Source organism: Salminus brasiliensis, chromosome 7, assembly GCF_030463535.1.
Source record: "Salminus brasiliensis chromosome 7, fSalBra1.hap2, whole genome shotgun sequence".
NCBI classification, from domain to species: domain Eukaryota; kingdom Metazoa; phylum Chordata; class Actinopteri; order Characiformes; family Bryconidae; genus Salminus; species Salminus brasiliensis.
The window spans coordinates 43,827,560-43,855,358 of NC_132884.1; the positions used below are offsets into that span (position 1 = coordinate 43,827,560).

Here is a 27,799-nt window from a genome sequence, read left to right on the forward strand (position 1 = left end):
AGTCTTGCCCAAGGACTCTTATTGGTGCAGCGCAGCATAGTCACCCAGACTGGGAATTGAACCTCAGTCTCCCACATGGTGTTGTAGCTCACTGGTAGTGGTGCTATCTGTTGCGCCACACCAACCTCACTGCCCTGCACGTTTTAGTGGACTGACTACCTGCTTTAACACTCCCCTGCAAATTTGGACGTGTTAATGAGCTGATGTGCAGGGTACGGTGCCTCCAGGACCGGGGTTGAAAAACTCTGTGATGAAGCTCCGGTAAAGTGGACGTGTCAGGTGCTTGTGAGACCATCAGGTGGTGTCAAGACGATCAGCAAGACGTTAGATAAGAGTCTCACAAGCACACAATGTGCTCATTTCACCGGAGCTTCTTCATAACCGAGCCATTTCTCAGGGTGAGGACGTTCTGGAGGACCAAGCGATTTCTCAGGGCCATTTGACATGGAGTCTAGTATTATTTAGAGTTCTCCTCAGATCAACACCTGGTTTGGTGGTAAATCAGGGCTTAATGATGGTAAGCCCTTGCCCAAGAGTCAAGACTGCATTGGCCCGACTCTATAATACAAGTAACCTGAATAAGAGTCACTCTGAATAAGAGCGTCAGCTAAATGCCGTAAATATGCTTCCAGGACCAGCTCTAAAGAAGGGTTGGGTTAGCATAACTAGCCACTTTATGGTCCTCCAGAACGTCCTCACCCTGAGAAATGGCTCGGTCAGATTTCTCACGACGTTTCACGCACAGACGCAGGTCCTGTTCTCTGGAAGGTGGTGGATATGGGCTATGTGGAGCTCCACAGCAGTCCGATCTCTCTGTGACGGGTTTACAGAGAGGACCTCTTCCTCCAGTTACTGTGACTCTCTCTAACCGAGCCCATTACACTACTCACTGTACGTCTATCATCACTGTGACTGTACTCCAGATCAGTGGATTTACTGTAGCACTGGACGTTCTACACCCCATAAATAAAGACATTTTCAGTTCCTAATATTAAAGAGCACATCTCTTATCAGATATAGGTGTTAATCAGACATGAGTGTTCTAATTCTGGAAAAAGTTTACAGAAATATTATTTTAGTCCTTTGAGAAAATATGGATATGAATACAAAAATGATTTTTAATTCATTTCAACCATGGTGTTGCTCTAGGTGTTGTAGAAGAAAATAATTCATAATTCATAAATATCACAAAATGCCAGAAATTATTCTCTAGAAGAAACAGGGGGTGGTAAATATGACACATTCTAAATATATCTTCCAATAAATTCACCACTTCAATTTTTCCTGCGGGAAAATAAACCAAACCAAAGGGCAAATGCTCCAAGCTCCAAACCCTTCAACTTATTCAGAACCAACTGTAGGTGTGAAAACACCCTAAAATAAAGATGCTACAAAGGGTTCTTGAGTCGATGCCATAGCAGAACTACCTTTGTTTTAACAAACCTTTTTTTTAATTGTTAAAAAAAATGGCACCATGCAATAGTGTCAGACACCCTTGACATTTCATCTCTGATATTAGAATAAACACTAACAATAACACTCCTACAGAACGTGGTGGTGGTTCTCCATCACTGTGTTCATCATTAGAACATCTCCAAAGTTCTCCTCATGGAGTCTAGTATAATTTAGAGTTCTCCTCATATCAACACCTGGTTTGATGGTAAATCTGGGCTTAATGATGGTAAATCATGTGAGCTGCTGCTGCTGCTGATGGAGTTGAACACATCCTCCACGCAGACTAGCTCACCGACAAGATCTCATTACTTTCTTTCTTCAGAATGAGAAGCTCTTGTTTCTCCCTTTTTACTGGATTCATGTTCAGCTGCATCTGTTCTGACGAGATCTGGAGCTTCTACAGTAGAACCCTCTCACTGCTGAGAGACGGGGGTTAGAAGAATGGGATTAGGATACTAAAATCACAGTTCTAGAGTTCTCTTTTACTAAAGCAGGTCTTCTGTGGCATCACTCGAACAACACTTTGTAGGACCTTCATTTTTACGGAGTGTACTGCATTTGAGGTGCAAAGTTACCGAATCCATTGAGGTCCTGGTTGCTGGTGGAGAAGGGGTCGTCCTTGTGCAGGGTGCTGACCTTGCCGGTGCTTTTGTCGGCTGTGCCTACGGGTCCCATCTCTCTCTGAGTGCTGCTGCTGGCGGTCTCCTTCTGTTTCTTTGCCAGTTTCCTTTAAAAATCGCCCACAACAGGAGAAAAGTTCACACATCCAGTCCACACACAGTTCACAGCTTTAGACCACTGCTAATTTAATAACATATGTCCAAAAGTATCCAGACACCAGTTCTGATGAATGTCAGAGCTTCTTAATGCTTAGGTTGCTGTGGATCTATCAGCTTGTGTAAATCTATAGAAAAGCATGGGATGCTCTGGAGGAGCTGTGAGCACATGGCATGCGCCTAAGGTCACCGTGCCAAATTCAAAGCCCCCCAGCATTGAACTGTGGAGCCGCTGGAGGGATGATGGAGCTCTATCCAATAATATGGGGCTGAGCTGAAGTGGCAGAATTATCAGTATCATCCGACATCAGAACCTGACTTCTTTGGTGCTCTTACTCTCTTGCGGCTGAATACAATCAAATCCTTCTTACAGCAATGTTCCAAAGTCTAGCCTTCTCACAAGAATAAAGGCTGTTACTGCAGCAACTCTCAATGAATGCCCTTAATCTGTGAAGGAACGCTGGTGTCTACACACTTCTGGACATGTAGTGTACAGGTGCGCTCTCCTGTGTAAAGTTGAAAGGGGAGGTCCTCTGATCCTGAGAACCGGCTGTTGAGGGGTGAGATGATTTGTGGAGCTCTGTTTTTGGAGATTAAACTCATGGTCAGGCCAAATCAGACCAAACTACGCTGTAAGTCGCGGCCTCGTCCATTCCTATCACAGCACAAATCGATCAACGTGCTGCAGCGCTGGAGGCAGGGTGGAGTAATACATCGAGCTGTGGTGTAGCGTATGCTAAAACAAGAACATGCTGGAGAAGGTTTGATTTAGTGGAGATCTTAAATGAAGTTTTGAAAAATGAACCACGGTTTGGTCTGGAATTAAGGTTTGCTATTGAAATCAATCATGATCAGTCATGCCAGTGTAGGTAAACACACCTCCGCTCGGCGGGGAGATGAATACAGACGGCAGGATGAAAGCACAAGCATGCATTTTCAAAGTACATCAAACACACACACACACACACACACAATAGCAAGGCTAACAGTGATGCTACGTGCAAGTATTCCCGAGCTAATGGTTCTGTAAACTCTCCGCTGGGTTACGGTTTCAATCAAAACTCATAACAATCATTGCTGCTGTTCTTTATTCAATATTAATTGTTATAGTGTAGATTTTAATTATTATAAACAACAAATTAAAATGTATATTAGTTATTTTACTCAATATTTCAATTATGTCTGGAGGTGCTGCTAAAATTAATAAACTAAATAAAATTAAAGTTTACTACATTCATATTTTATCACCACTTTTTAACTAAAATAAAAAATATATATTTTTTAAAAAGTAAGCATATAGTAAAAAAAGACTCGTTCAAGCGTAATGCAAAAAAGCAAGTGAACTGGGTTCCTTCAACTCAAATGCATACTTTATACACCGATCAGCCAAAACATTAAAACCAATCTGGTTCCAGGGGCTGCGAGTGAACAGTCAGTTCTTGAAGGTGCTGAAGTTGAAAAATGGACAAGTGTAAGAATCTTTGACACTTTGACGAGAACCAAACTGTGATGTTCTTGATAATGACTGGGTCAGGACATCTTCAGAACATCAGCAAGCAGGTCCTGTGGGGTGTTTCTGGTATGCAGTGGTCAGTACCTACCAAAACTGCTCCAAGAAACGACAACCGATGAACTGGGTCATGGCCACCCAAGGCTCACTGATGCTCATGGAAGTCCCGCCTCAGTACTGTAATACAGCCCCTTGTGTTTGTGGCAGGCGTTAGTGTCAGTATGTAGACATGTAGACACGCTAACTTCAGCAAATCCCTCCAGTGACCTCACCCTATCCTACCCTATCCTCTACATTCAGCCCCCACACAACAACAGAGATAAGCTAGAAAAGGGCAGAATGGTTGCTCAGCTAAAGTGGTTCTCATTGGTTGTTATGGTATGCTAGAGAGGTTGCTATGGTGTTGCTATGATATAGGTGTCGATTGCTAATGTGTTGCTAAATGGTTGCTAAGGGGTTGCTATGGTTGGGCCAAAAGCTCATTAAACTACATTTGGCTAATAGATTGGTGTCCACAAACTTTTGGCTTCACCAGGTTTATAAGCTGCATTCAGGCATTCTCCTGTGAAAGCAGGGCAGTCTTCCAGATGGTCAGTGTCTGCATCTGAGTTTAGCATCAATGGTGATGAAGGTCAGCCGGAGGAAAAAAACTCACTTATTTCCACTGTGTGTAAACCTGGATTTACCGAAATCAAGTGCGGTCTGAATTTGCTCGGTTCTAGATAAGCTCCCCCAGTCAGAGCTGTGGTTCTACAGTGGAGGTGAGGGGAAGCAGCCATCTGAAGCTCTAGTAAAAGCTCCTCACAGAAAGTTCTTCACCTAATGGTGATGAAGACGCTGCCTGATGCCTGAGACACTGTTCTACCAGAGTTCTGAGAAGAGTTCGGCTCTAGAACCTGCTTTTAGAACCAGATGATTAAAATGGTGGAGGGATACATGCTGCAGGGTGTAGTGCGGCTACAGAAAGTAGTCCCTAAAGAGAACTGCATTAGTTCAGATTCTCTATTCACTATTTTACCATCTTCATCATCACCATCATCATCATCATCACTCCATATAAAACTCAGAAGACTCGTGTAGCTGCACTGGTGGGTTTGGATAGGAGAAGAATTATGGGCTGTATCTCTGTTGTTGTAGTCATGGCAACCGACGCCTGCTTCCATTCACCTCCACTGTAGAGAGATCAGAGGGGGGTCAGTTTCTCTACAGTTAAGCTCCATTTCACACCGGACCCCCGACTCTGACTGAGCTCAGCTCTCTCTCTGAGATACTAAGACTTTAGGGGAGTTGTCCTTTAAAGAAAACACTCCTAATCTACCTCTCTAGTGTTTGTCCCGTACAGAGAACACTGCTTTAGCATAGAGGAGTCTTAATCTGAACCCCCACATTTATAAAAAAAAAACAAATGTTCCCAAACGAGTTCCTCTCAAGTCTAATAAAGATAACACCCCAGTCTAATACAGATAACAGACAGAGCCTTAATCTCTCACCAGTCAGCTCCGGGCACCTGTTCTCTTAGTATCAGCAATGTCACTGGAACCTTTCTGATACAACTCCTCTGGATAATAAAAGGCGCTCAGGGCCCAGTAATGGACCTCGCTTTGAGTGACAAATTCCCGGAGTATTGTACAAGCTAATGAAGTAGAGATAATCCCAATTTAATGAATGTCAAAGCAGCACTTCATTAAATATGAGGTTATACTGCACCAGGTCAGACACACCATCTACCACCCTGTTCTCTGTACCTTCCTACCGCTCTATCTCTCTACCACACCAAATTCCTGCTCATCACACAGTATAGAGAAACAGAGAGAGAACAACCACCACCCAGCAATCCCTACCTATTACCTTGCTGCCTTTTCCCTCTTTACCACTCTACCTCTGCACTGCTCTACTTCTACCTTTGCACTACTCTACCTCTGCACTGCTCTACTTCTACACTACTCTACCTCTGCACTGCTCTACTTCTACACTACTCCACCTCTGCACTGCTCTTCTTCTGCACTACTCTACCTCTGCACTGCTCTACTTCTACACTACTCCACCTCTGCACTGCTCTTCTTCTGCACTACTCTACCTCTGCACTGCTCTACTTCTACACTACTCCACCTCTGCACTACTCTACCTTTGCACTACTCTACCTCTGCACTGCTCTACTTCTGCACTACTCCACCTCTGCACTGCTCTACCTTTGCACTGCTCTAATTCTACACTGCTCTACTTCTACACTGCTCTACTTCTGCACTGCTCTACTTCTGCACTGCTCTACCTTTGTACTGCTCTACCTTTGTACTGCTCTACTTCTACACTACTCCACCTCTGCACTGCTCTTCTTCTGCACTACTCTACCTCTGCACTGCTCTTCTTCTGCACTGCTCTACCTTTGCACTGCTCTACTTCTGCACTACTCCACCTCTGCACTGCTCTACCTTTGCACTGCTCTAATTCTACACTGCTCTACTTCTGCACTGCTCTACTTCTGCACTGCTCTACTTCTGCACTGCTCTACCTTTGTACTGCTCTAATTCTACACTGCTCTACTTCTACACTGCTCTACTTCTGCACTGCTCTACTTCTGCACTGCTCTACTTCTGCACTGCTCTACCTTTGTACTGCTCTACCTTTGTACTGCTCTACCTCTTTTATCACTCTACCATTGTTCCACATATCTACTGTTTTACCTCTCTGTTTTATCCCTCTAATGTTCTGCCTGTATATTGCTCATCCTCTCTATCCCTCTACCTCTCTACTGCTCTACCCCTCTAGTGCTCTCTACCACTTTACCGCTCTACCTATTAGCCCCGCTAGTGTTCTACCGCTCTACTGATCTCTTTACCCATCTAATGTTATACCTGTCCACTGCCCTTTCATTTAACTGCTCAATAGCTCCACCACTTTATGCTTAGCTTAACCTCTCCACCGCTCTAGCCCTCAAATGCTCTACTGCATTACCCCTCTAGTGCTCTACTCTGTACCTCTTTGTCCTTTTATTGTTCTACTTATCTACTGCTCTACCTCTCTACCTCTTCATCACTCTTCCACTCAAACTCTCTACTGCTCTACCTTTGTACCACTCTACCCAGCTCTCTACCAATTTACCTCTCTGACACGCCCACCTCTTGTTTACCAGATGACATCGAGAATCGGTCTCTGCTTATCAAATTCATTCATGCATGAAACTCAAAACATATTCATTAATAAAAATATCAGACCTGGATTGGTTAAAGGTTGATAACATCAGGGGAAAACACACTTACACACACTCACACACACCTAGCTGCATGGTGAGTCTACATACAATAAATAAATAAATAAATAAATAAATAAATAAATACAAACGTGACAGGAGACATGTGAAAGCAGCTCTGGGAATGCCACCATATCTAATCTACCTGTCTCTCTCTATCTCTAACACACACACACACCTTCACAGAGAGAGAGAGAGACTGGGGGTTAACATTTGGTCCATAAAATGAAATATGCAGTAATAATATTCTGTGTGTAAAAGGAGGAGTTTGGTTAATTTGCTGTGAGGTGTGTAACAAACACCGGAGACACAAATCATAATCACATTACTCTGCAGACCCCCAGTGGACCACCCCAACACACTTCAGCCTGAATGTTTTTTATAAAGCATCACCATACTGATGGATCAAATCAGAAAAAAGTATTGGGACACCTGTTCATTCACTGTTTCTTCTGAAATCAAGAGTACTAAAAAAGCTGATCCTGCTTCTGTTGGAGTAACTGTCTCTACTGTCCAGAGAAGAAGACCTTCTACTAGATTCTGGAGGAGCATTGCTGTGAGGATTTGATTTGGCAGCATTCATTGACAAGAGCGTTAGTGAGGTCAGGATGTTGTATGATGATCACCACCCCACCTCATCATCCCCAACTCATCCCAAAAGTACAGGATGGAGCTCCACCACCATCATTCCAGAGAACACAGTTCTTCCACTGCTCCACAGCTCCTCAATGCTGGGGGGCTTTATACCCCTCTTTCCCAGCCTGACATTAGGGATAAGCAAAATTATCTGCTAATGGAAAAAAAACCTAAATAAAAACCTAAACCTAAAAATGATCTAGAAATAAGCTACATTTTCTCATAATACATAAGGCACATGATTATTTCAAATGCTTAGATATATGTTGGTGTTTCTTTTAAAGAGTGTATTTTCTATGGCATCTCCCAAAGAATCATTGACCTTCTAGCTAGTCCAGCTAATGATACTTTCTTAATGAACAGTGAAGCAGTTCTCTACGCCGACCCAGATAAGAACGTCTGCTAAATGCCATAAATGTAAATGTAAAGTAGGGCAACATAATTATCAAATTAACATGCACATGCACAATAGTCATATTGTATTGCAATGTATTGTGTAATGTCACATTTCATTTTTAATGCTTTTTTTGCTGTTTGATATAAAAGGAAAATTTACACAGTTCTAATTTGACATTATCATTAATATTATTAATAAGATAACATGTTGGATCATTGACTTCTGGTGAAACCTTCTCAGAAATAGTCCTCATTTTTTATATTACAATACATATCATAAAAAAATGAAGAGTACTCTATAGAGCACATTCTGCTACAAGCAAGCATACATACAAGCTGTCTAGTAGATCAGGACACCAAACGGTAAGTAGCTTCAGTAACAGCTGCATTATTTCTGGCCACTGTGGCTTGCCGGCCTGTAGGCCTCAGTGATGACAGGCCCTCTAAGTTTTGACTTTCATCTATATTTGAGGAGCGGCCGGCGCTAGAGAAAGAAAAACCAGACCAGCAGCAGCTCTTAAATCCTTTAACACATGAGGCAAACATCCCGAGGCTACACTCAAACGAGCACAGAGCGAATCCAACTGTTTGAGGCCATAGGATCCTGAGGCAGGAGTAATCGAGCCCAAATAGAAGAAGTTTCTGGAAGTTCCAGACCCAAAAAGGGATTTGAGACAGTAACGAGGGGCTATATGGCCAAGCCCTTTCCTGGACCACTGTGGAGAATTTGTAACTGGAGGCCCTTCTCTCTCGGGAGAGCTAGATTAGCATGGTCTCATTTCCACTAAGTATTAAAGAGGCTAGCGCTAGCATAGCTCAGGGGCTGGGAGCTCATTGCGATGTTTACTGGTGTGTTGGAGAGGCTATGAGTATTAAACGAAATGGAGATGCAAGAAGATGCTCGGACTAAGTCCTGTCCTGTTACCCCACCTGAAACCACTGAAGCTGAGGTGTGTGGCAATGTTCTATGCTAAGCCAACAACATGGTTTGGCGTTAAATACACTGCACCTCAGCAACGTCTTTTAAATCCACTTATCGTGGCACTGAGTGTGATTTTGATTACTGCAAAACACTACATGCAAAGCTTTCAAATGATTATGGCACACCAGTCAAATAATTATGTATTAATAACACTGTAATTATATTATTATTATTATACACTGTATACCACAATTTACTTTTGACACAAGGACACAAAAACAATTAAAATGTGCAGAAATTTGTAATTGTAAGTTTGCATGTAATTGAACATGACAGTAGGTAATTGTAGCAGGGTTGTAACTTGCATATGATGGTTTTACGGTTTCTCTTTTTAAGCTGGTTAGAAGAGCACAGGTTTGGGGGCGGATCTTCTCTCTGAACTCCAGACTGTATGAGTTTGTTTAGTTCCACCAGCAGCTCTCCTGATTTACTGTAATGAAGGATTGATTAGATAAACTAAGTGTCTGATGGGAACTGGGAACACTGGCCTGTCTTTAGCAGTGTTTTAGTGTTAATCCTGCTCCCAACACACCTAGCCCGGCCATTCAGTTCATTAACCAGCCATTTGTTCAGATGTTTGTGGACAGCCCTTCTAATGAATACATTCAGCTACTTTAAGCTGCACCCATTGCTGACACAGATGTGCAAAAGCATACACACACAGCTTGTCTAGTCCCTGTAGAGAAGTACTGCCAATAGAATAGGACTCTCTGGAGCAGATAAACAGCATGAGCCTATTGGCACCATGCTGCCTAATGCCTGGTGTGGGCTAGAGGGGTATGAAGCCCCCCAGCATTGAGGAGCTGTGGAGCAGTGGAAAAACTGTGTTCTCTGGAATGATGGTGGTGGAGCTCCATCCAGTACTTTTGGGATGGGTTTGGGAGTTGGGGATGATTAGGTGGGGTGATGAGCATCATCCAACATCCTGACCTTACTAACGATCTTGTTGCTATGTGCAATCAAATCTTCACAGCAATGCTCCTCCAGAATCTAGTAGAAAGTCTTCTTCTCTGAACAGTAGAGGCAGTTACACCAACAGAAGCAGGATCAACTCCTTTAATACCCTTGATTTCAGAAGAAACTATGAAAGAGCAGGTGTCCCAATACTTTTGTCTATATAGTGTTTACACAACTTGGCTTACTGTTTAATGCTATATGTATTTATTCTAATATCAGTGCTTTTCTGAGAAGATAAACTTCTACTACCCAGACAGGCAGCTTGGTGAGGGGTCTAAGACTTTTGCACAGTGCTAAGGCTAAGGCTATTTATCAGTGTTTTTGTGTCTGCTGGAAATACTAAAACTATTGAGGTTAAAATAGGGTTGAATTTCTTTGAAACCCCAGAGTAGAACGTGTGAGTGTAACAGTTAGGGACAGGCGGTGAATCATAAGTGGGTAAACATTTATAACTGGGATTCAGGAAAGCACAAAGTCAACAAAAGGGGAACAATCACTGATAAAGCTGGAGTTTTAGTGGCATGCTACTTACAGGTAGTAAGAGTAGGAATACGCATTTCTTCTGAAGCATCAAGACAAAGCAGTGGGACAAAAAAATGGAAACAGCCCCCAAAAAAGAACAAATGCATTGATTAGTGATCGGCAAAAATCAAACAAAGACAGCTAAAGGGGGACAGTGGAGGAGACCTGTGGGCTGCTAGTTGCTAGGGTCTGGTCTATGGCTGGGGGCTTGAGTCCAACAGAATTTGCTGATTTCCCTGCTTGAACAAACCTACCAAATACGGCAATGAACAGGTGAGTTAAATCAGGTGTGTTTGAGCAGGAAAACCACAGAAATCCGGCCCTCCAGGACTGCTAGATCCCCACCACTGGTCTACGGGATTCACACGGGATTTATACTCTGGATTATACTCTTAAAAGTAAAGGTGCTACAAAGGGTTCTTTGAGCGATGCCATAAAAGAACCATTTTGGTTCCATAAAGAGTCATTTCTGTGAACGACTTTGAGTGTGAAGAACCATTAGTTGGTTTAGAACCTTTACATAAAATTGTTTAAACCTTTAAATGGTTCTGCACACACAAAGCCGGTTCTTTGCAGATGGTAGAAAAGGCCATATTGTACATTGTAAATACTAAATTATGTAATTTTGATCAGTTTGCCTTTTTGCATGTGATTGTAGAACAGTAGAGAACATGCAAACAAGCATCAATTCAAAAAAGAACCTTTAAATTGGTGAAGAAGCTTTACATCCAATACTTTAAACCTTTTATAAAGTTTTTACACATACTTATTTACAAAAATGGTTCTTTTACGAAACCAAAAATTGCTTTACTGTGGCTTCACTCAAAAAAGAACCCTTGGAGCACCAATAGTCAGGATTCTTTCAGGATTTTTTAAGAATTAGATGTAATGGTTCTTTATAAAATCAAGTGTTTCTTCAATGAGGTTCTTTAAAGATGTGTGAACCTTTTAAATATTTAAAGAACTGGATGAAAAGGTTCTAAACCAATGTAATGCTTCTTCACATTTATTGTCTCTTAATGGAGCCAAAAGTGGTTCCTCTATGGCATCACTCAAAGAACCTTCATTTTTAAGAGCGTAGCTCGTTTCTGGACACTGACTAAGCCTAGTCTCGGGTAATTCAAGGAATCCTTCGTTCCAGAATGAGCTCCAGTGGAGCCCGGTTAGCATTATGCAAATGAGGTCATTCCAACTGGTGCAATCGATGTTTTTATGGGAAGTTTTCCTTGCATCAGTGTTCAGAAAATTAGCCCGTTACTGCTTTATGTAGGCCATTACTACGTCTAAGCCTGAGTGCTAATCACTAAATCAGTGAGTTTTTAGTACAGCGCTACGCTGCTGAAAGGCTCATATGCTACCTTATCCAATCAGTGCCGTGCCTATTAAAACGGCCAGGAGACAACAAATCAAAACTAAGACGTGAAACAGCACATCTGGCTCTCGTTCAAATGACAGAAAAGCCTAAAAGTGATGAAGGGCAGGAGGTAGAGGATGAATATGGAGTGTGAGAGTGTGTGTGAGTGTGTTCGTTAGGTGTCTGTGTGTGGTGTTAGCGGATGGGACGCTAATTGACCACTATGTTGTTCAGCTGCACAAGAAGGGGGCAGAGAGAAGGAGACGAGAGACAAACGGAAGACAGAACAGGGAGATAGAGAGGCTGAAAGAGTGACGGAGGTCAAGCAGGTGATGATCAACCAGTGTTTGACTGGTCCTCATTTATCCACACCCTAAAATGAGCTGAGCTTGTCGCTGCCAAAGCCCCCCGTTTTTCAGTAGCCAGTAAGAAGAGTGATTTGACATGCAGATGGACCTGATAATAAAGATGATATATAATAATAATAATAATAATAATAATAATAACAACATTTTCACCTTTTTACTTGCAGACATTCCCTCAGAATGCTAAATGTTCCATATTTTAAAATAAGTGCCCTGTTGTGTGTATTTGCTGATTTAAGGAGCTCTCTAGGTTATATAATTAAAAATGAGCACCTCATATCCAGCTTCACTCCTAACAAAAATAAGGTGCTTCAAATGGTTCTTTGACCAATACCATAGAGGAACCATTTTAACATGGTGAAGAACCTTTATGTCTAATTCTTTAAGCCTGTAAAAGGTTCTTCACAGTTGCTCTTCTACAAGGAATAAAGGCCATGCTCAAAGAACCACTTGAATGACCTTTATTTTTAAGCGAGTAACTGGAGTCTTCAGTGGGAGTCTTCAGTCAGGTAGAACATTAACAGGGCGAGATGTTTGAGAACAGTCTTCACTGTTTGGGATAAACTCTCCTCTGAGAATAATTTATTCATCCATTAGTTATTAGCTGGCCCACGCTGCCAGAAAGACCTGCAGTTCTACACCCACTACTCCAAGCTATAAGTGCTGGCTTTAATATGCACTCATGCACCAACTCCAAATCTGATCCAATAAACAGTCATTACCCTCCGCCTTGCTTCGTGGCCAAAGTCATAAAGTGTGATTTGGATATGGGCCGTGCCGGTAAACAGGGTCTGCAAATCGCTGTGACCGCTTAAAAAGAAAGCTGCGCTTTGCAAACAATCGCCAGATGAAGCGGCGCCCGCACCGGGCCCAGGCATCCATCTCAGGCCATTTCATCTCAATGGCCCTTTAAAGAGGCCTGCTGACATTGTTCTTATAGTATTAATAAAAGAGAGTGAAGTGGGGAGAGCCTGGGCAGGCGAAGGTATCCATAAATATTAATAGAGTAAAAACTGCAAGGAGCTGCCAGCCTCATAACAGCCTCTTTACTATATACAGTTGTGTTTATGTATCATCACTGTCAGACCAAAACCTCATATCTCCAAAACGGCAACTTTACAGGTGAAGAAAATCACCTTTAACTCTAATAACTTTCAAAATGATATGATTGTAAAAAGATTTTACTCCAAGTCACTTTGGAGAATTTCTATTGGAATTCTGATACAGTATAAAGAACAAACGGAACATATTCATATTCAATTATAATGCACATATAGTCATGTGACAAAAGTTAAAACACTCCATGAAAACGTTAATATATTTAAACTCATGGACATTTGATCTTCACAACGCTGGGAGATAGAGGTAATATAACTATACACATAAAACTGAAGAAATGTCAGCATCAGAAAAAAAAATATTACTACTTTAATTAGACTCAGGGGCAGAAGATCAGCTGCAGATGATCAGAACATGGTTGGAGAGGATTATTCTGGAGGAGTCTGGAGTCTGATTTAAACCTAAGACATTTAGTCTGGTCTGATCTTGATAGTTGAAATGAGGGGTGAAGAAGATCACCATGGCCAGATCCAGAGAGTTCTCTGAGGCCTTCAGAAAGAAGGGTGGAGATGCAGAGGAGTCTAGGATAATGAATCCTTTATATCCTTTGTATCAGAGCTTAAGGAAGATGTGAGAGTGTCTGTCTAAAGCTAAAATCATCCCACAGCTGAAAGATTTCTGCATGGAGGAGTGGGAAACACTTTCTTCCAGTTGATGTCAGAGACTGTAGATCAGTATAGGAAATGTCTAACTGAAATTCTTTCAGTCAAAGGGGGAAACAGCCATTGGGACCCAGGGTGTCTGAACTTCCTAACACTTCCTCACAAGAAAATTATATTTCTATTAATTACATTTTATAAATGATTTTAAAGACATTTCTTCAGTATTATGTGTTCGGTTAGTTATAATATCCAGTCTCTAAATATTGTTTAACTGAGATCAAACATCTACATGTTCTAACTTTTTTACATGAATATATATTCATATATTCTGTACTGTAATCAGCCATAACATTAAAAACCACTGCCAGGTAAAGTGAATTACATTAAATCACAAAAATCACTTGTTAAGGGGTGGATCTATTAAGTAGCAAGTGAACAGTCAGTTCTGGAAGGTGTTGAAGCAGGAAAAATGGATGAGTGTAAGAATCTGAGACACTTTGACAAGAACCAAACAACTGGGTCAGAACATCTCCAAAACATCAGACAGGTCTTGTGGGCATTTCCGGTATGCAGTGGTCAGTACCTACCAAAAATGCTCCAAGGAAGGACAACCGGTAAACAAGTGACAAGGTCATAGGCACACAAGGCTCTCATTGATGCTTATGGAACTTACAGGACTGCCAAAACATTAGTCTTGGTTCCAGATACCATAGAACACCTTCAACGGTCTAGTGGAGTCCATATCCAGACAGGTTAGAGCTGTTTGGGTGGCATGAGGGGGACCTTTAGAATATACACACACACGTTCTCTTTTGCAACTCATTTCACTTGTTTTTGTAAACTTTGTTTTTTAAATCTTTCTGCGCTGTAAAATCTGAAATCTTAGAAAGCAAATTCATCCTAAATTTGATCTAAACCTCTAATATTTCTCATTGTTTCTATCTCCCTTCTTTGGAGATAATATGATCTACTGAAAGTGTTTATTTTAGTAATGGATCATTTTACAAGTTTTACAATAATGTTAAAATGAGAGGGAAATATATATTCAGGCAACATATCAGATGATCATCTAAGGTTTTTGTAGTAAACATTGGGTAAACGTTTTCTGATGAATGGACCGATAGATACCCGCAACTACAGAAGGCCTAATGTCACTGTTTCCTTTACCATATATGTATTAAAACTTTGAGTATGAGCCCAAACAGACATTGATGTGAATCTTTAAATGTTTCTTTAGGGTCATCATTAATTTCTATTGATCCATCATGTGAACACTGAATGGTGGACCAATGGAAACTTCATAAAGTCTCTTTAAATGATGTCACATTAAACCTCTGAATTTGACAATGTTGCCACTGAATTAAACAAACAAACAATAAATCAAACAAACAAATACATAAATAAATATGCTTTGCATTTTGTTTTAAACTTTTAAAACAGTTGAGACTTGTGGTGAATTCTGTTTCAGAGTTCTTAAAAACTCAAAACTCAAGTCCATATAGAACCATCTATAAAAGGGTTTCCACCAATGTGAAGTTTAACCAGAGCAACTGGTAATGAAGCTCTGACCCATTGCCTTCCCTAAAGACACTCGTAAGAAACCTGTTTTAGGAGTGTGGCTCTGTCTGTGTTCAGGAGAATGACTTAAAGCATGGTTAACTAATGTGAGTGTTTACATTTACCTGGGCAGAAATAGATTTCAAAGAGTTAAATGTTTAAATGGAAATATATGTTTCTGCACAGCAATTAGATTCAGTTTTAATAAATTTCTAGACAGTAATTTAAATCATTTATCCAGCAACTGCTACTGCTATTACTGACTCTTATCCAGAGCTTGCATGTGAATCATCTTGTGAAGTACAAATACTTCATTACCTTATTTAAGTACCTTACTTACATTTTCACCCAATTATCTGAACTTTCTACTCCTTACATTTTAAACACAGCCTCGTTCCTCCTATTTCATTTCCCTATGTTTTCATTACGGCTTGTCATCTTATCCAGATAAATTGTGTGAGTTTGATTGTGATTGGATGAGAAGTATAAACATACACCATTCTGACTCCTAATTGGTTTATAAGAGATCCATCACACCTGCAGCTGTAGTCTAGTATGAAGACTGTGTCCGTGGCAGAGACTCCAGAGAGCTGCAGTGAAACGTCACGACTGAGCCCCACATTTACATTCCAGTAAAGCTTATTGATCACACGCCTCTGAAGTCTGACTTTCTGCAGCTTTACAGAACTTCTAGACAACGACTCCTCATATTTTCCTCCATGAAGCTCATGTTAATGCTCAGTAGAGCACAGAGACGCTCCTTTAATAGAGCTGATATTACTGAAATGCTTCATTTTCAATGGGCAGATCTGCAGCTGAAACAGGAGCCTAGTGCAGCCCAACATTTTTAACATCAACATTTTAATAGATCATTCTCCTCATTATGACTTTTAGAGGAATGTTTTTTTTTTTTTTTTTTGCGGGGGGGCGGGGGTGTAGTGCACTATAGACCCCTGTGGCGCGGCCTAAGCTTTCAGTCTTTGTTTTCCTTCCATTACTTTTACTTTTCCACTTGAAGTCGTTCTGAAACCAGTACTTTTACACTTTTACTGGAGTAAAAAGCTTAAGCTGATACTTCTATAGCTATACTTCTATATACTTCTAGAGCTTCTATAGAAGTCTTTTAAACCCTAGTATCTCCAATTCTACCTAAGGAATGAATGTCAATACTTTTCACACCTTTGGTCTAACCCAAGAACTCTTATGGGAGTAGAGTGATGTGCTTCCAGCCAGGGAAGGTGGGGCTGTTACCCACTACACCACATCAACCGCTCTATAGCAACGAGAGCCTGAAGCTAAAGCCTGGGTCCATAAACGAGCCCTTTATGTTAATGATGATGAGCGTTTCTGTTGTTGTTACATTACAGCAGGTCTTGTTTTTATGACACCACACACAAAGACATGCACACATGCAAAATAGCTCAAGCTTACGAGTGAAGTGACTTTCTCCATGTACTCACACACTCTTGCAAAACACACTCTTACACACTCCATTAGAAGTGAAGAGTTAAAAGCAAAAAGGTTGCACACTTTCACACAGTGCAAGGTCACACTCGCTTAGCTGTATCACACCCTTCTCAGAAGATCTCACCCTACATCCATTACCAAACATCTATTATTTATCTCCTGAAGCTCTGTGGTGGAGCTCGGCTGCTCTGCTGGTCCACAAGGGCGAAAAAAGTGTGTGTGCACCTGATGTAGTGCTGCAGTAGCCAGTCCCATAAGGATAGCATGGGGCTGCACTGCTGCAGAGTGTATGTGTGTGTGTGTGTGTGTGTGTGTGTGTGTGTATATGTGTGTGTATGTTTAATGGCCTGGGACTTGAATGGTAACCAAATGGACACTTAGCGCGGACTCGACCCCTCCTCTCACAGCGCGGTAATGCTGATCGAGGGAGGAATAATGCAGCCTGCCGATGCATATGAACACCCTCTAATGATCAGAGCTGTTCACGCTGAGCATTCTCTCCAATAAAGAAGGCTTTATAGCTCAGGTAAACCGTGCCGGCAATCATACCTGGTTTCAGTCACTCCATGCTTAAAAAATAGCTCTGAACGGCCTTCCTGTTCCGAAATGCTTTGTTATTTTAAGGTTCCTAATATCTGAGACAATACGCTCTCCGGCTGGCTCTGTTGACTCTGACTGAAGTACGCTGCAGATAATAGAGTGGGATTTGGGCAGCCCTCCTTAAATAAAAGGCGGCGGAGAGGTGTCAGGGGTGCAGTTTGTTGATATAATGTGTGTAGGTGAGGATATATTGAGAAGCAGCTATTGACTCTCGTGGTCGGGCGGATATTAAAAGTGCTTTGTTCTGGTGCGATTGTGCGTGAGTCTGCGCTCCATAATAAACGAGAAAGGTCGTAATTAAAAACGGCTGATGCAAACTCGGGAAGAGTTTATGGAGTCCGGTTCCGGGCTGATTGTGAGCGTCTGATACATTACATCAATGGATTTCTGTGGTTTATCGACGTGCCCGTTTACTAACACTGCAATAATTGAAAACCAAAGCCCAACAGAAGCATCTGGGTTATGCAGGATAGCGTTCAGAATTTTGGACACAGTGAGTCTGATTCATCCTGCACAAATTCACAGGTTTTAGATCATCAGTACGAAGCTCAAAAGCTGTTTAATAAATGAATGTTTTGGCAAATCATTTGGCAAGTCTAGGCGAAATATTCACTATTTTTCATTTTTGAGATGGCTATAAGAACACTATAAAATCAATTCAATTATTACTATGTTTTTTCACTATTGTATGAATGTAAATAGATAATAAATGTTTATTATTTGCATTATTTATTTATTTATTTCATTGTTATTTATTTATTTTTGGTAGGATGCACGTGGGTTATCTAAATAGCACTTTGACAACATTGCTAATAATGATTGGAAGCAGTTAGCATGCTGTAACTGAACACTACTATGCTACTGCTATACTATTTACACATCACTAGCATTTTAGCTTGTGGCTAGTGTATTATATTAGGGCTAGCATGTCAGCTGGTTGAGATACAGTAAAGCAGCTTTTGCTGGTTTAATGCTTTAATAAACTAGAAATGAAAATATTAATATATTAATGGAAGGAATTTTTAGTTGCTGCTTATTTTTACTGTATGAAAACCAGTAAATTGGGACTCCACTGTATCGAGTTGTGAGTTTTATGAATCATTAAACCTCTAATAATGACTTCTTACTGCATGATCTCTCTCCACCAGCATGTCTCTTTAATAATGCATGAATCTGGGTCTGGGTTTCATAATATTATAGAAACTACACAGAACAGAAGACCTGTTTCATGCTAAAGCCTCCACACACACACACACACATATATATATATACACATACATACACAGCTCTCGTGTAGGTGGTCTTGGTGTGGGAGTAGCTCCCTTTTTGCCATCATGAACAAAACACAGTAGCTTAGCGGCTTAGAGGACCACTCCAGAACGGGTTGTGACATTTTTACAGGGAAATAATTACTGGCTGGCCTGGTTTGTGGAGTAAAGTGGTGTTTGAAGTCCTCCACGAGGGGAATGAGTGCATGAAGAGCTCTTCTGGTAGTCACTTCGGCATCATGGGCCTTACTGTACTAATGCTACTTCTGGAAAGGTGATCTACTGGGCCGCGGGACCCCGCTCTAGAAATTCAACTCATTCTCAGTGTACATTACTCTAGATAGCAGTTATTAATGAGCATCCACGAAAAAAAGAAAAAACATGAATAAAATCACTGGTAGCATTAAAACACACTCATATCAAACAAAGGTGAGGAACCACTAGTGTGTACAACTCAGACTTGACCACCAAACGATACAGATTCATGCATGTGCCAAAATGTGAATGACGAATGACACGAAACCGAACACGAATGAGGATCAACAGGTCGAGAGAATGTGGTAGAAACGGGCTGAGGATGCGTAGCTAGAAATAAACATACAATACCCCACACTCAGAGTTCTCCAGGTGTGGATTTCTCTAGCGGACGCAGCCCAGAGGAGAAGAAATAAGAGACAAAGTATAATGAGACTAGAGGTTCAGAAGAACACACTCACCCACACAAGTACACACACACACCATCCCCGCTCATCAGTTTAGCAGGTAGCATCTCAAAAAAGCTTCAGTGTGGTTTTCTGCTGCAGTACAATGAGTGCGTATGATCAGAAGGTGAACGGGACCCTGCTAGACCTTTTGACCTTCAGCTGGAATGGAGAAGCCTGAGTGAGTGGGTGAGTGTTGGGATGGAAATGAGATCTAAACCTTGTGTCCGGTGATTACTCTGACATGGAGTCCAACTCTGAGCTTGTGAAGCTGTATAGACATCAGCCTGTTCACCAGGAATCTCCAAAAGCCACCAGAGGCTTGGATGTGTTCTTCAAAATGCTGCTGCTGATAACAGGAGTTAGGAGTGTCACGGTAAACTTCATGACACATTTATTCTGTTCTGATACGGATTCACTAAAAATAATATTATTGTAATTATATCATTTTATACTTAAAAATATTATAGTTAGATTGTAGAAGTTGTTGCTGTTACATTTCTATTCTTAGCGAATCCACACTGATGGAAAGCCTAGTTTAAGTTTTTCCAGTATTATTTATTATTGATTTATTAGGAGAAAATGTTTGTCTCAAGTTTATTGAAGAAAAATAATTTCTGTATTTTTCTTCTCCTTTAAAAAGTAAAACAATTAAAATAAAAAGGATGTACTTAACAAAAACAAAATATAAATAATATAATCTTATTGATCTTATATCTAAATATTCTGTTCATTTAGATATTTTTAGAATTCAGCTTATTTCAATAAAGGAATTTTTACATGTTTAGTCAAATTCATGTTAATTTTATTACGAGAAAGTGTCTCATTCTAATTTAGGATAATTTAGATTTGTTTTAAGCATGAATTATTTAATCTCCATGGAACCGCAGGTGGTTCTAGACTTGCAATCCTTATTCCTGTAGCTCTAATATAGTGTCACTGTTTTAACTGTGTTAATACTGAAGAATTGTTTTAGGATATAATGAGTTATAATTATGATCCATTAGAAAAAAGGTTCTCTAGATAAAATTACTAAAACAAGTAACAGAATAATCTAGAAACAAGGCGAATAACCCAGAGATGATGTAATTTAAGATGATTTTACAGTAGATTACTTTTAGAATCAGTAGCAACAGCCCTGGATATGATTCCACCAGTTTCCACCAACAAAATACCACCTTTCTATTAAAATGAACTTTTTTCAGTTTAGTCATTTCCAATCCCTCCACTGTTGGAACTGGAACGTTGCCCATCACCAGCAAAACCAGGGAGTTGATCATTAGTGGTGATGACTTTCTAAACTGCACAACCAGTGTAAAATCAATGAGCAGCTGCTGAAATTGATCAGTATCTGTGTATCCTGCTGGACAGAACTCTGAGGTTTAGTCTGAACTCTGAGTGTCTTTTTAAAAGGCTCTGAAACGTCTGAACTCTGAGTGGAGATATTTTAGCAAAGGTGTTCAGGAGTCTGGTCAAGAGTTTTTTTTTTATGGCATTTCTTTTCTGTATTAAAAAGAGCCCCAAATAATAATCAAACGATGTTATCGTGACACCCCTAACAGGAACACTAGCAGTGCAGGTCTGGAGGACAGAAGCCTGGTGCTCTCATAAAAACTCCTTCAGCTCCATTCTGGAGTGACCAAAAGGCAAGGTCAGAGAACCGTGTTCAGTGAGCTGAAAGCTTCTCAGATACGAGAAGGTTACCACAATTCAATTCAGAAAGTTTCAGCAGACGTCCGCTTTGTTAATAATTTAGTTAACGTCGTGCTGGAGTCACTAAAAGGTCTTTCTGCTGTTCTGACGTCGCCTGGGGCGCTTTTTATTAGCAAGAAGAAAAAACATCAATTCGCCATTAAGCACAGCCTGTCCACTCCATCCATCCTTGTATTATTAACTCTGCGAAAATGAAGCCTATCTGTACAGCCTTCATAAAACATATGTTACACTGTCTCTGAAAGATTAAATGTGCAGTTTACTGCCTTTAGACCAGTTTTTACTCCTCGTAAATTATTCACAGCGGCCGAGAGTCGTAGAAAAATCCACAATTTGCGAAGCATCAATGCCCAGCTTAGCCGCCTGTGTTGCCGAATGAAATATAGATGATCCAAAGCAGCCGGATGTTCCAGGGATCTTGTAGTCTTAAGTTGTTTTGGCTCCTCTTTCGCCGTCTGCATTGCTTGAGCTGCTCGGGCTGCAGCCTTCGGGCTGTGCAAGACTACAATAGCTTCAGCGAGACCGGAGGAAACTTTCCCAAGTTCAAGAACTCTTTGAATTCCTAAAGAACTCCAGAGGAACTCCAGAGCTCCGGTTCAACCGAGGCTTGATATCGCAGCATGTGTTGAGAGTGACTACGCCTATGACTTGGCTCTGGGTTTACTTTTCTACGAATACTCACTGCTGGCCTCAATTTACATGCAACCCCTGACACTGCAGCCTCCCACATACTGTCTGCCTCAACACACAGAAAACGTTCTGTTTTAATTAATTACGATATCAGGCTCGCGATGGTTCGTCCGGTTCCTCCGTCAGCTGCGAGAAGAGGAGCACTGCCCTCTGAGGCTGACCTCCTGATTTTGGAGCTTTGAATGGCGCCATCCACCAATAAATGTGGCAGCAAGGCAAACACAGAGGACAGAGGAAGATTAGAAGGTGGGATAAAATGAGCCCGGTCTTTTCTAAAACCACAGCAATTCGATATTATTGATTGCGCTGAAAGCTGTAACCACCATTCTGCTCCTGCCTGTGAGTCATATGCATGGACTGTGCTCATCACACCCCACGTAAGGTCACAGTATTTCCATCTCGCTCCTTCTGACTGGTCCACATGAAAGAGGAACTTTCTATTTTCTAACTTCTGAGCAGATAGAAGGGAACTTGCTGGTTTCTAGGGATCAACGGGATGCTGGAACACGGGAACTGTGAGCCAATATGTGATATTGTTGATGTGCATAGCCACTGAGACTAAACCCACCTGAAATAAAACGCAGATATTGTAGCTTAAACACTCAATAAATCCATCCACACATATCAGCTTCTAAAAGATCTCAGAAAGCTGTTGGACTGACTGGCACCCACTGCTGAAATGCAAACAGCAGGTAGCGCTATAGATATATAGGTCCAGGTTTTTGCAGTGTATTTACATATTCAGCAGTTTTACTCTTCCAGATGATGATAAAGTCAAACAGTAATGTGGTGTAATGTTGGCACAACCCAGTCAGCCCAGTTCAGCTCCATTGACCATAGTGTGACCACAAGTGGGCAAGGTCATAGAACCTTACTCAGTGAGCTGAAGGCTTCTCAGATATGAGAAAGTTACCCCAATTGAATTTGGAAAGTTTCAGCATTGTTAATAATTTCGTTTAAACCAGTAGTACAGAAGCACAGGAGAATACTACTGTACGTTGAGGTGTTGATTACTATTACTGGAATTAAAATTCTGTAAATTCTGAGTTCACCAACACACCAGCCAGTGTGAAAGCTATTTGGAAGATTGTGTAATTAGCTAATTAGCATGTATTTCATTCTAAAGCAACATTATGTAGCATTTTACCTTAAAACAGCTCCTTCAAAGTCATTATAAAGTCATATTATGTAAAATAATTACTCATATTAGTGTAAAATCCTGCAGTATTACTCTACCACCTCAGTCCACATGCTGCTCTACCTTCAGATCAAGCCTCTGGAGCTCTCAGACTGTCCAGAAAACCATGTCCTTTATGGCTCAAAGCTCATACTACACTTCCTGTAAGTGAGCAAGGAGCCCAGGAGTAAGAAACTCCACTGGAAGTCAGTAAAAAGAGTATTCGTTTAGTCATTTTGAAGCATTTCTATTGGTCCGTTCATCATGAAAATCGGATACAACGCAAAGATCAACTGTCCAACTAAAAATGCAAACACAAACAGAAATAAGTTTTTTTGTGTGTGAAGAGATATCTAAATATTTTCATTTCCATTCAATAACCATTAATAATATCAGATAACAACAATAACAATTCCACCAATATATTTATTTTATATCTGCTTAATATTTATACTGTAGCTGTAACATATCACATTCAGGTTTCACTACTTTCATAATAAACGTCTAAAAATAAATGATGAATTATTTAAATGCAATTTAACTTGATTTATTTGAAACATTTCTCAATTGTTTATTGTACTAGGTCTTTGGTTTCTAATTATTACTGTAATAATAATAATAATAATAATAATATTGAAAAGGTCTGAAAGCCGTGGCAAAAAGTCTTGCTTAAGAAATATCAAAATCTGAGCTACACTGCAGAACTAAAACAAGTGTCTATCTTGTACTGTGGGCAAATACCCTGCAACAGATGGAGGTCCAGCAAAGCTAGGCTTGATATAAAGCAGATATCACTGTGCATCCCTACTAATTATCTAATTAACCAATATAAGCAGTGCTGTAAGAGCCTCCTCCTCTCCTGCTCTGGGTTTTCTGTCTCGGAGTATGAGTCAGTATGGCACAGTGGGATGGCAGCGTGTGTTATGTGGGTGAAATGTTCAGACCAGGAGGTTCTCAAAGTTCTCAAAATAGACTCAGAAAATTTCCTTTCAGCTCAGGATTAGGCTTTGTCTTGATGAGTGATGTGTGTGTGTGTGTGTGTGTGTGTGTGTGTGTGTGTGTGTGTTGAGTGGTAGTAAAAGCAAAGAGACCATGAGAGGAGCGGTGGGTTCCCCTTTCTTTCAGTCAGAATGAGGATGAGCAGAATGGGGCTGGAGAGAGTGTGGGAATGAGGGCAGAGTGTGTGTATGTGTGGGGTGGAGTTGGATGGGAGGAGCTGGTGGGGGAGAGGGGAGGATGGAGTGGGGAAGGTGGTGCTGGTGGTGTTGGTCTGGGGGGTGGTAAAAGACAGGGAAGCAATGAAGGGAAGCCAGTGTGCATGTTTCACCAGAAGACACAAAAGCTGGATGTGTCAGAAAAGCAGTGCTAACTGCTAAGCTAACCACTAGCCCACACTAACCCAGTTAAATGCATGTATCAGATATCATCTGTAAAAACGTGAACATCTGTGTTAATTAAATATTTAATATAACTAATTCTACCACATACTAACACTGGTGTTGTAGAGCTGTCTTTCAGAAAGTTCTCAATTCTGGTCCTGTGTAGCCCACACTGCTCTCTTAGCAAATGAAAAAGTTCCCTAAAATATCAAATATTTGTTTGTTGTAAAATTATTTTAACCAATTTTTAAATATTTTACATATTTAAAGTCATTTTTATCAAACAAAAGTTGCATGTTATAGTCAAACCTTCCAGATTTGAAGAAACAGATAATGTTGTTTGTGTTTTAAAAGGAATGGTTTCACTTGCTAAGACATTCATTTTAGCAGTGCAGCACAGTAATTGTACTTTTTCTACAGTCATTTTGCAGTTAGCAGAATTAGCATTAGGATCAGCACTGGGTCTAAACCATTCTCCTATATGGGAGTAAAACTCATTATTGAATTATTGTGGTTGAATAAAGTTCTCCACATCAATTTCTTTCTACTTTGAGGTGTTAATTACTCAAATCAGGAACCTTGCTACATACATGCTAAACAGAAGCTTAAAGTCCTGATTAATTTAATTAGACTCACCATAGAAATTCAATACTTACATTCAAACCAGCAAGTTTCATTTTTGTTGGATGCACTATGTTTTGTTTTTTTTCCTTAGTAAGTACATGCTCATTCAGAGTTTGAATCAGTAGTTTGGATGGGTAGTTTGTGTAGGTAGGGTGAGTTTGGGTCAGTAGTTGGATGAGTAAGTTTGGATTAGTTGTTTGCATTGGTGAATGTGGATCAGTAATTTGAATTTATAAGTTTGGATGTCTAGGGTAGGTTTGGATCTGTAAGTTGGAATCAGTGGACTGGATTGGTACTTTAGATTTATAGTTTCACTCTGTAGGTTGGATCAGTAGTTTGAATTTGTAAGTTTGGATCCGTAGTTTGGAGCAGTAAATGTATATTATTGTTTTTCTTGTTTCGAGTTTCTGACATTGACAGATAAACATGCTGGGCTTTGTTAGATCACATTTTTGTAAAATCATTGTATTACCTATTATCTAATTTGGCTGCTCTACAATCAATTAAACAGTTTTTTAGGGGTAATGATACTATGTTCATTTACTTATTCATTATAATAATTTTATTACAGTAAAATATCTGCATGCTGCCCACCTCTAGCTGGAGCCCAACTGCCTAGTCAGCTTGGGTGTTGCGATGCCAGCCACAGCTAATGCTGGGATAATGGGATGATTACATTTTTGTCATCTGAAATGTTACTGTTACCACATTTGTTGTGTAAAAGTGGTTCTAAAGTAGCTACAAATAATTAATCAACCTTTACAGTTCATCTTTGATCAGAATTCTACCTGTTCTTTTTAATACAGCTGTCTTTCATTGCTGTATTGTTTTGTTGTTTTGTTGTAAGACTGTTTACGCAACACTCCTAAAAAAACTAATCCTGCAGGTAGCATGTATGTAGCAATATTGACTTTTGGAGCTCATAATTCAGTAGATCCAGTTCCACTCTGGGGAAAATGTACTGCATGTATATCAAACAAAACAGTTCAGATTCAGTTCAGGTTCAGGCCTCTAGATTTCTCCAAAAATAGAGATGCAGCTTAGACCCAGAGTCCCTTATCCTTCAGAACCAGGGTTGAGAACACTGCTACAGAACACCCAGTAGTCCGTCTCAGCTCTATCTGTTGAAAAACAGGGTGGTGCAAGGACTCGGTACCTGCGTTTGAAGGTGAGGACCACCCCCAGGAGGATGATTATGAACATGAGGATTCCTGCAATAACACCAGCCATCTTCACCGTGCTGTCCACCTGCTTCTCCGGCTCCACAGCATTGGAGTTCTGGGTGGAGGCACCTGCAAAAGCGAGTGATACATCACAGAGAAGAGAGAGAGAGGCGTTTAACTGGGACAAGAGCTGCCCAGAGAACCGCTACACACACACACACACACACACACACACACACACACACACACACACAGTCATGCATTCATTCCAAGCTTTCACACATACACAAACATACAATCTAAGCAAAAAGGGTTCTAGATAGTAGATTTTTGACCTGTAACAACAGTGGAACCCTTTTTAATGAACTATAGATCACTATGAGTCTGTTATAACTGTGTTGTAACACATTAACTATGCTAGTAATAACACTAACTACTCGTAATGCATTGCTCTACAGATACATCACAACATTACCTTTGACTCATGTAATAACAAGCACAGTGTACTTTGTGTTTATTCACGTGTAATAGAGCAGATGTGGGGTTATTATATTTGTATTATCAGCTGTTTACCTTTTAACAATTAGAAACACTTATTAATAATAATCAATTACAAGATTCCAAACTGAATATGTAACTAAACAAGCTGCACTATCAAACAACAGTGACTACATCACCAGTAATTATACTGTTATTGCAGGTAGTTAGTGTAATTACACAGTTATTACACACTTCAAGTGAATCTTCTACTGAAGGGTTTTCCACCAATCTGAAGAGCAGTCTGATCAATCAGAGAACCATTAAAACATCTAAATGGTTCTTTGAGTTGTCACGGTTCTTAAAGAACTCTTGCAGAACCCTTTTTAAGAGACACACTCCTCCAGAAACACACAGGTGTTCATTCAGGAACACAGACATTAAGAAGTGCACACATGACCGTGTTTGTTACTGTGTGGTCGGGTTATGGCTAAGGGTGTGTGATTACATGTACGATGGTGACCACCATGCAAAAGGAAGACACACACACGCACACACACACACACACACACACACACACACACACACACACAGACACTTCGACATGGACTTCCAACCTCATTAACTCTTATGGCACTCCATGGACTATTTCTATCTTTGAGAGCATCAGTGAGGTAAAAGCTAAAGAGCAGGAGGAGGGTTGGGAAAGTCAGACATGGCAGTGATTGTGTGTGTGTGTGTGTGTGTGTGTGTGTCATTACTACATTTACAATACTGCAGTTTCTGCTCATTGAAGACCTTTTGCAGCAGTTACAGTTCTGTTAAGAGCATAACTGAGGCCTTCTACAGTTTCTGATCTACAGAGCAGTTGAGGCGTCACTATTCTACTATACTCACCTTCATCTAGTGAATCACTTTACTGTGAAAAGACTGAGTACACCACAAAGTGTTTCTGCACGAGAACTTCATTCCATACTGGATATTAATGTTATTAGAACTTCATACTGGATATTATTGTTATTAGAACTTCATACTGGATATTATTGTTATTAGAACTTCATA

At 40.5% G+C, this 27,799-nt stretch overlaps 1 protein-coding gene across 1 annotated transcript in view; it reads right to left on the bottom strand.

The window, feature by feature from the left end:
* The window catches only part of ptprt (protein tyrosine phosphatase receptor type T), a 218,938-nt gene that overhangs the window by 91,903 nt on the left and 99,236 nt on the right, over positions 1-27,799 (bottom strand). Inside the window, 3 exon segments of the mRNA XM_072683369.1 lie at positions 2,031-2,182; positions 19,420-19,452; positions 26,254-26,389. Of these exon segments, the coding sequence (XP_072539470.1) occupies positions 2,031-2,182; positions 19,420-19,452; positions 26,254-26,389 (321 nt within the window).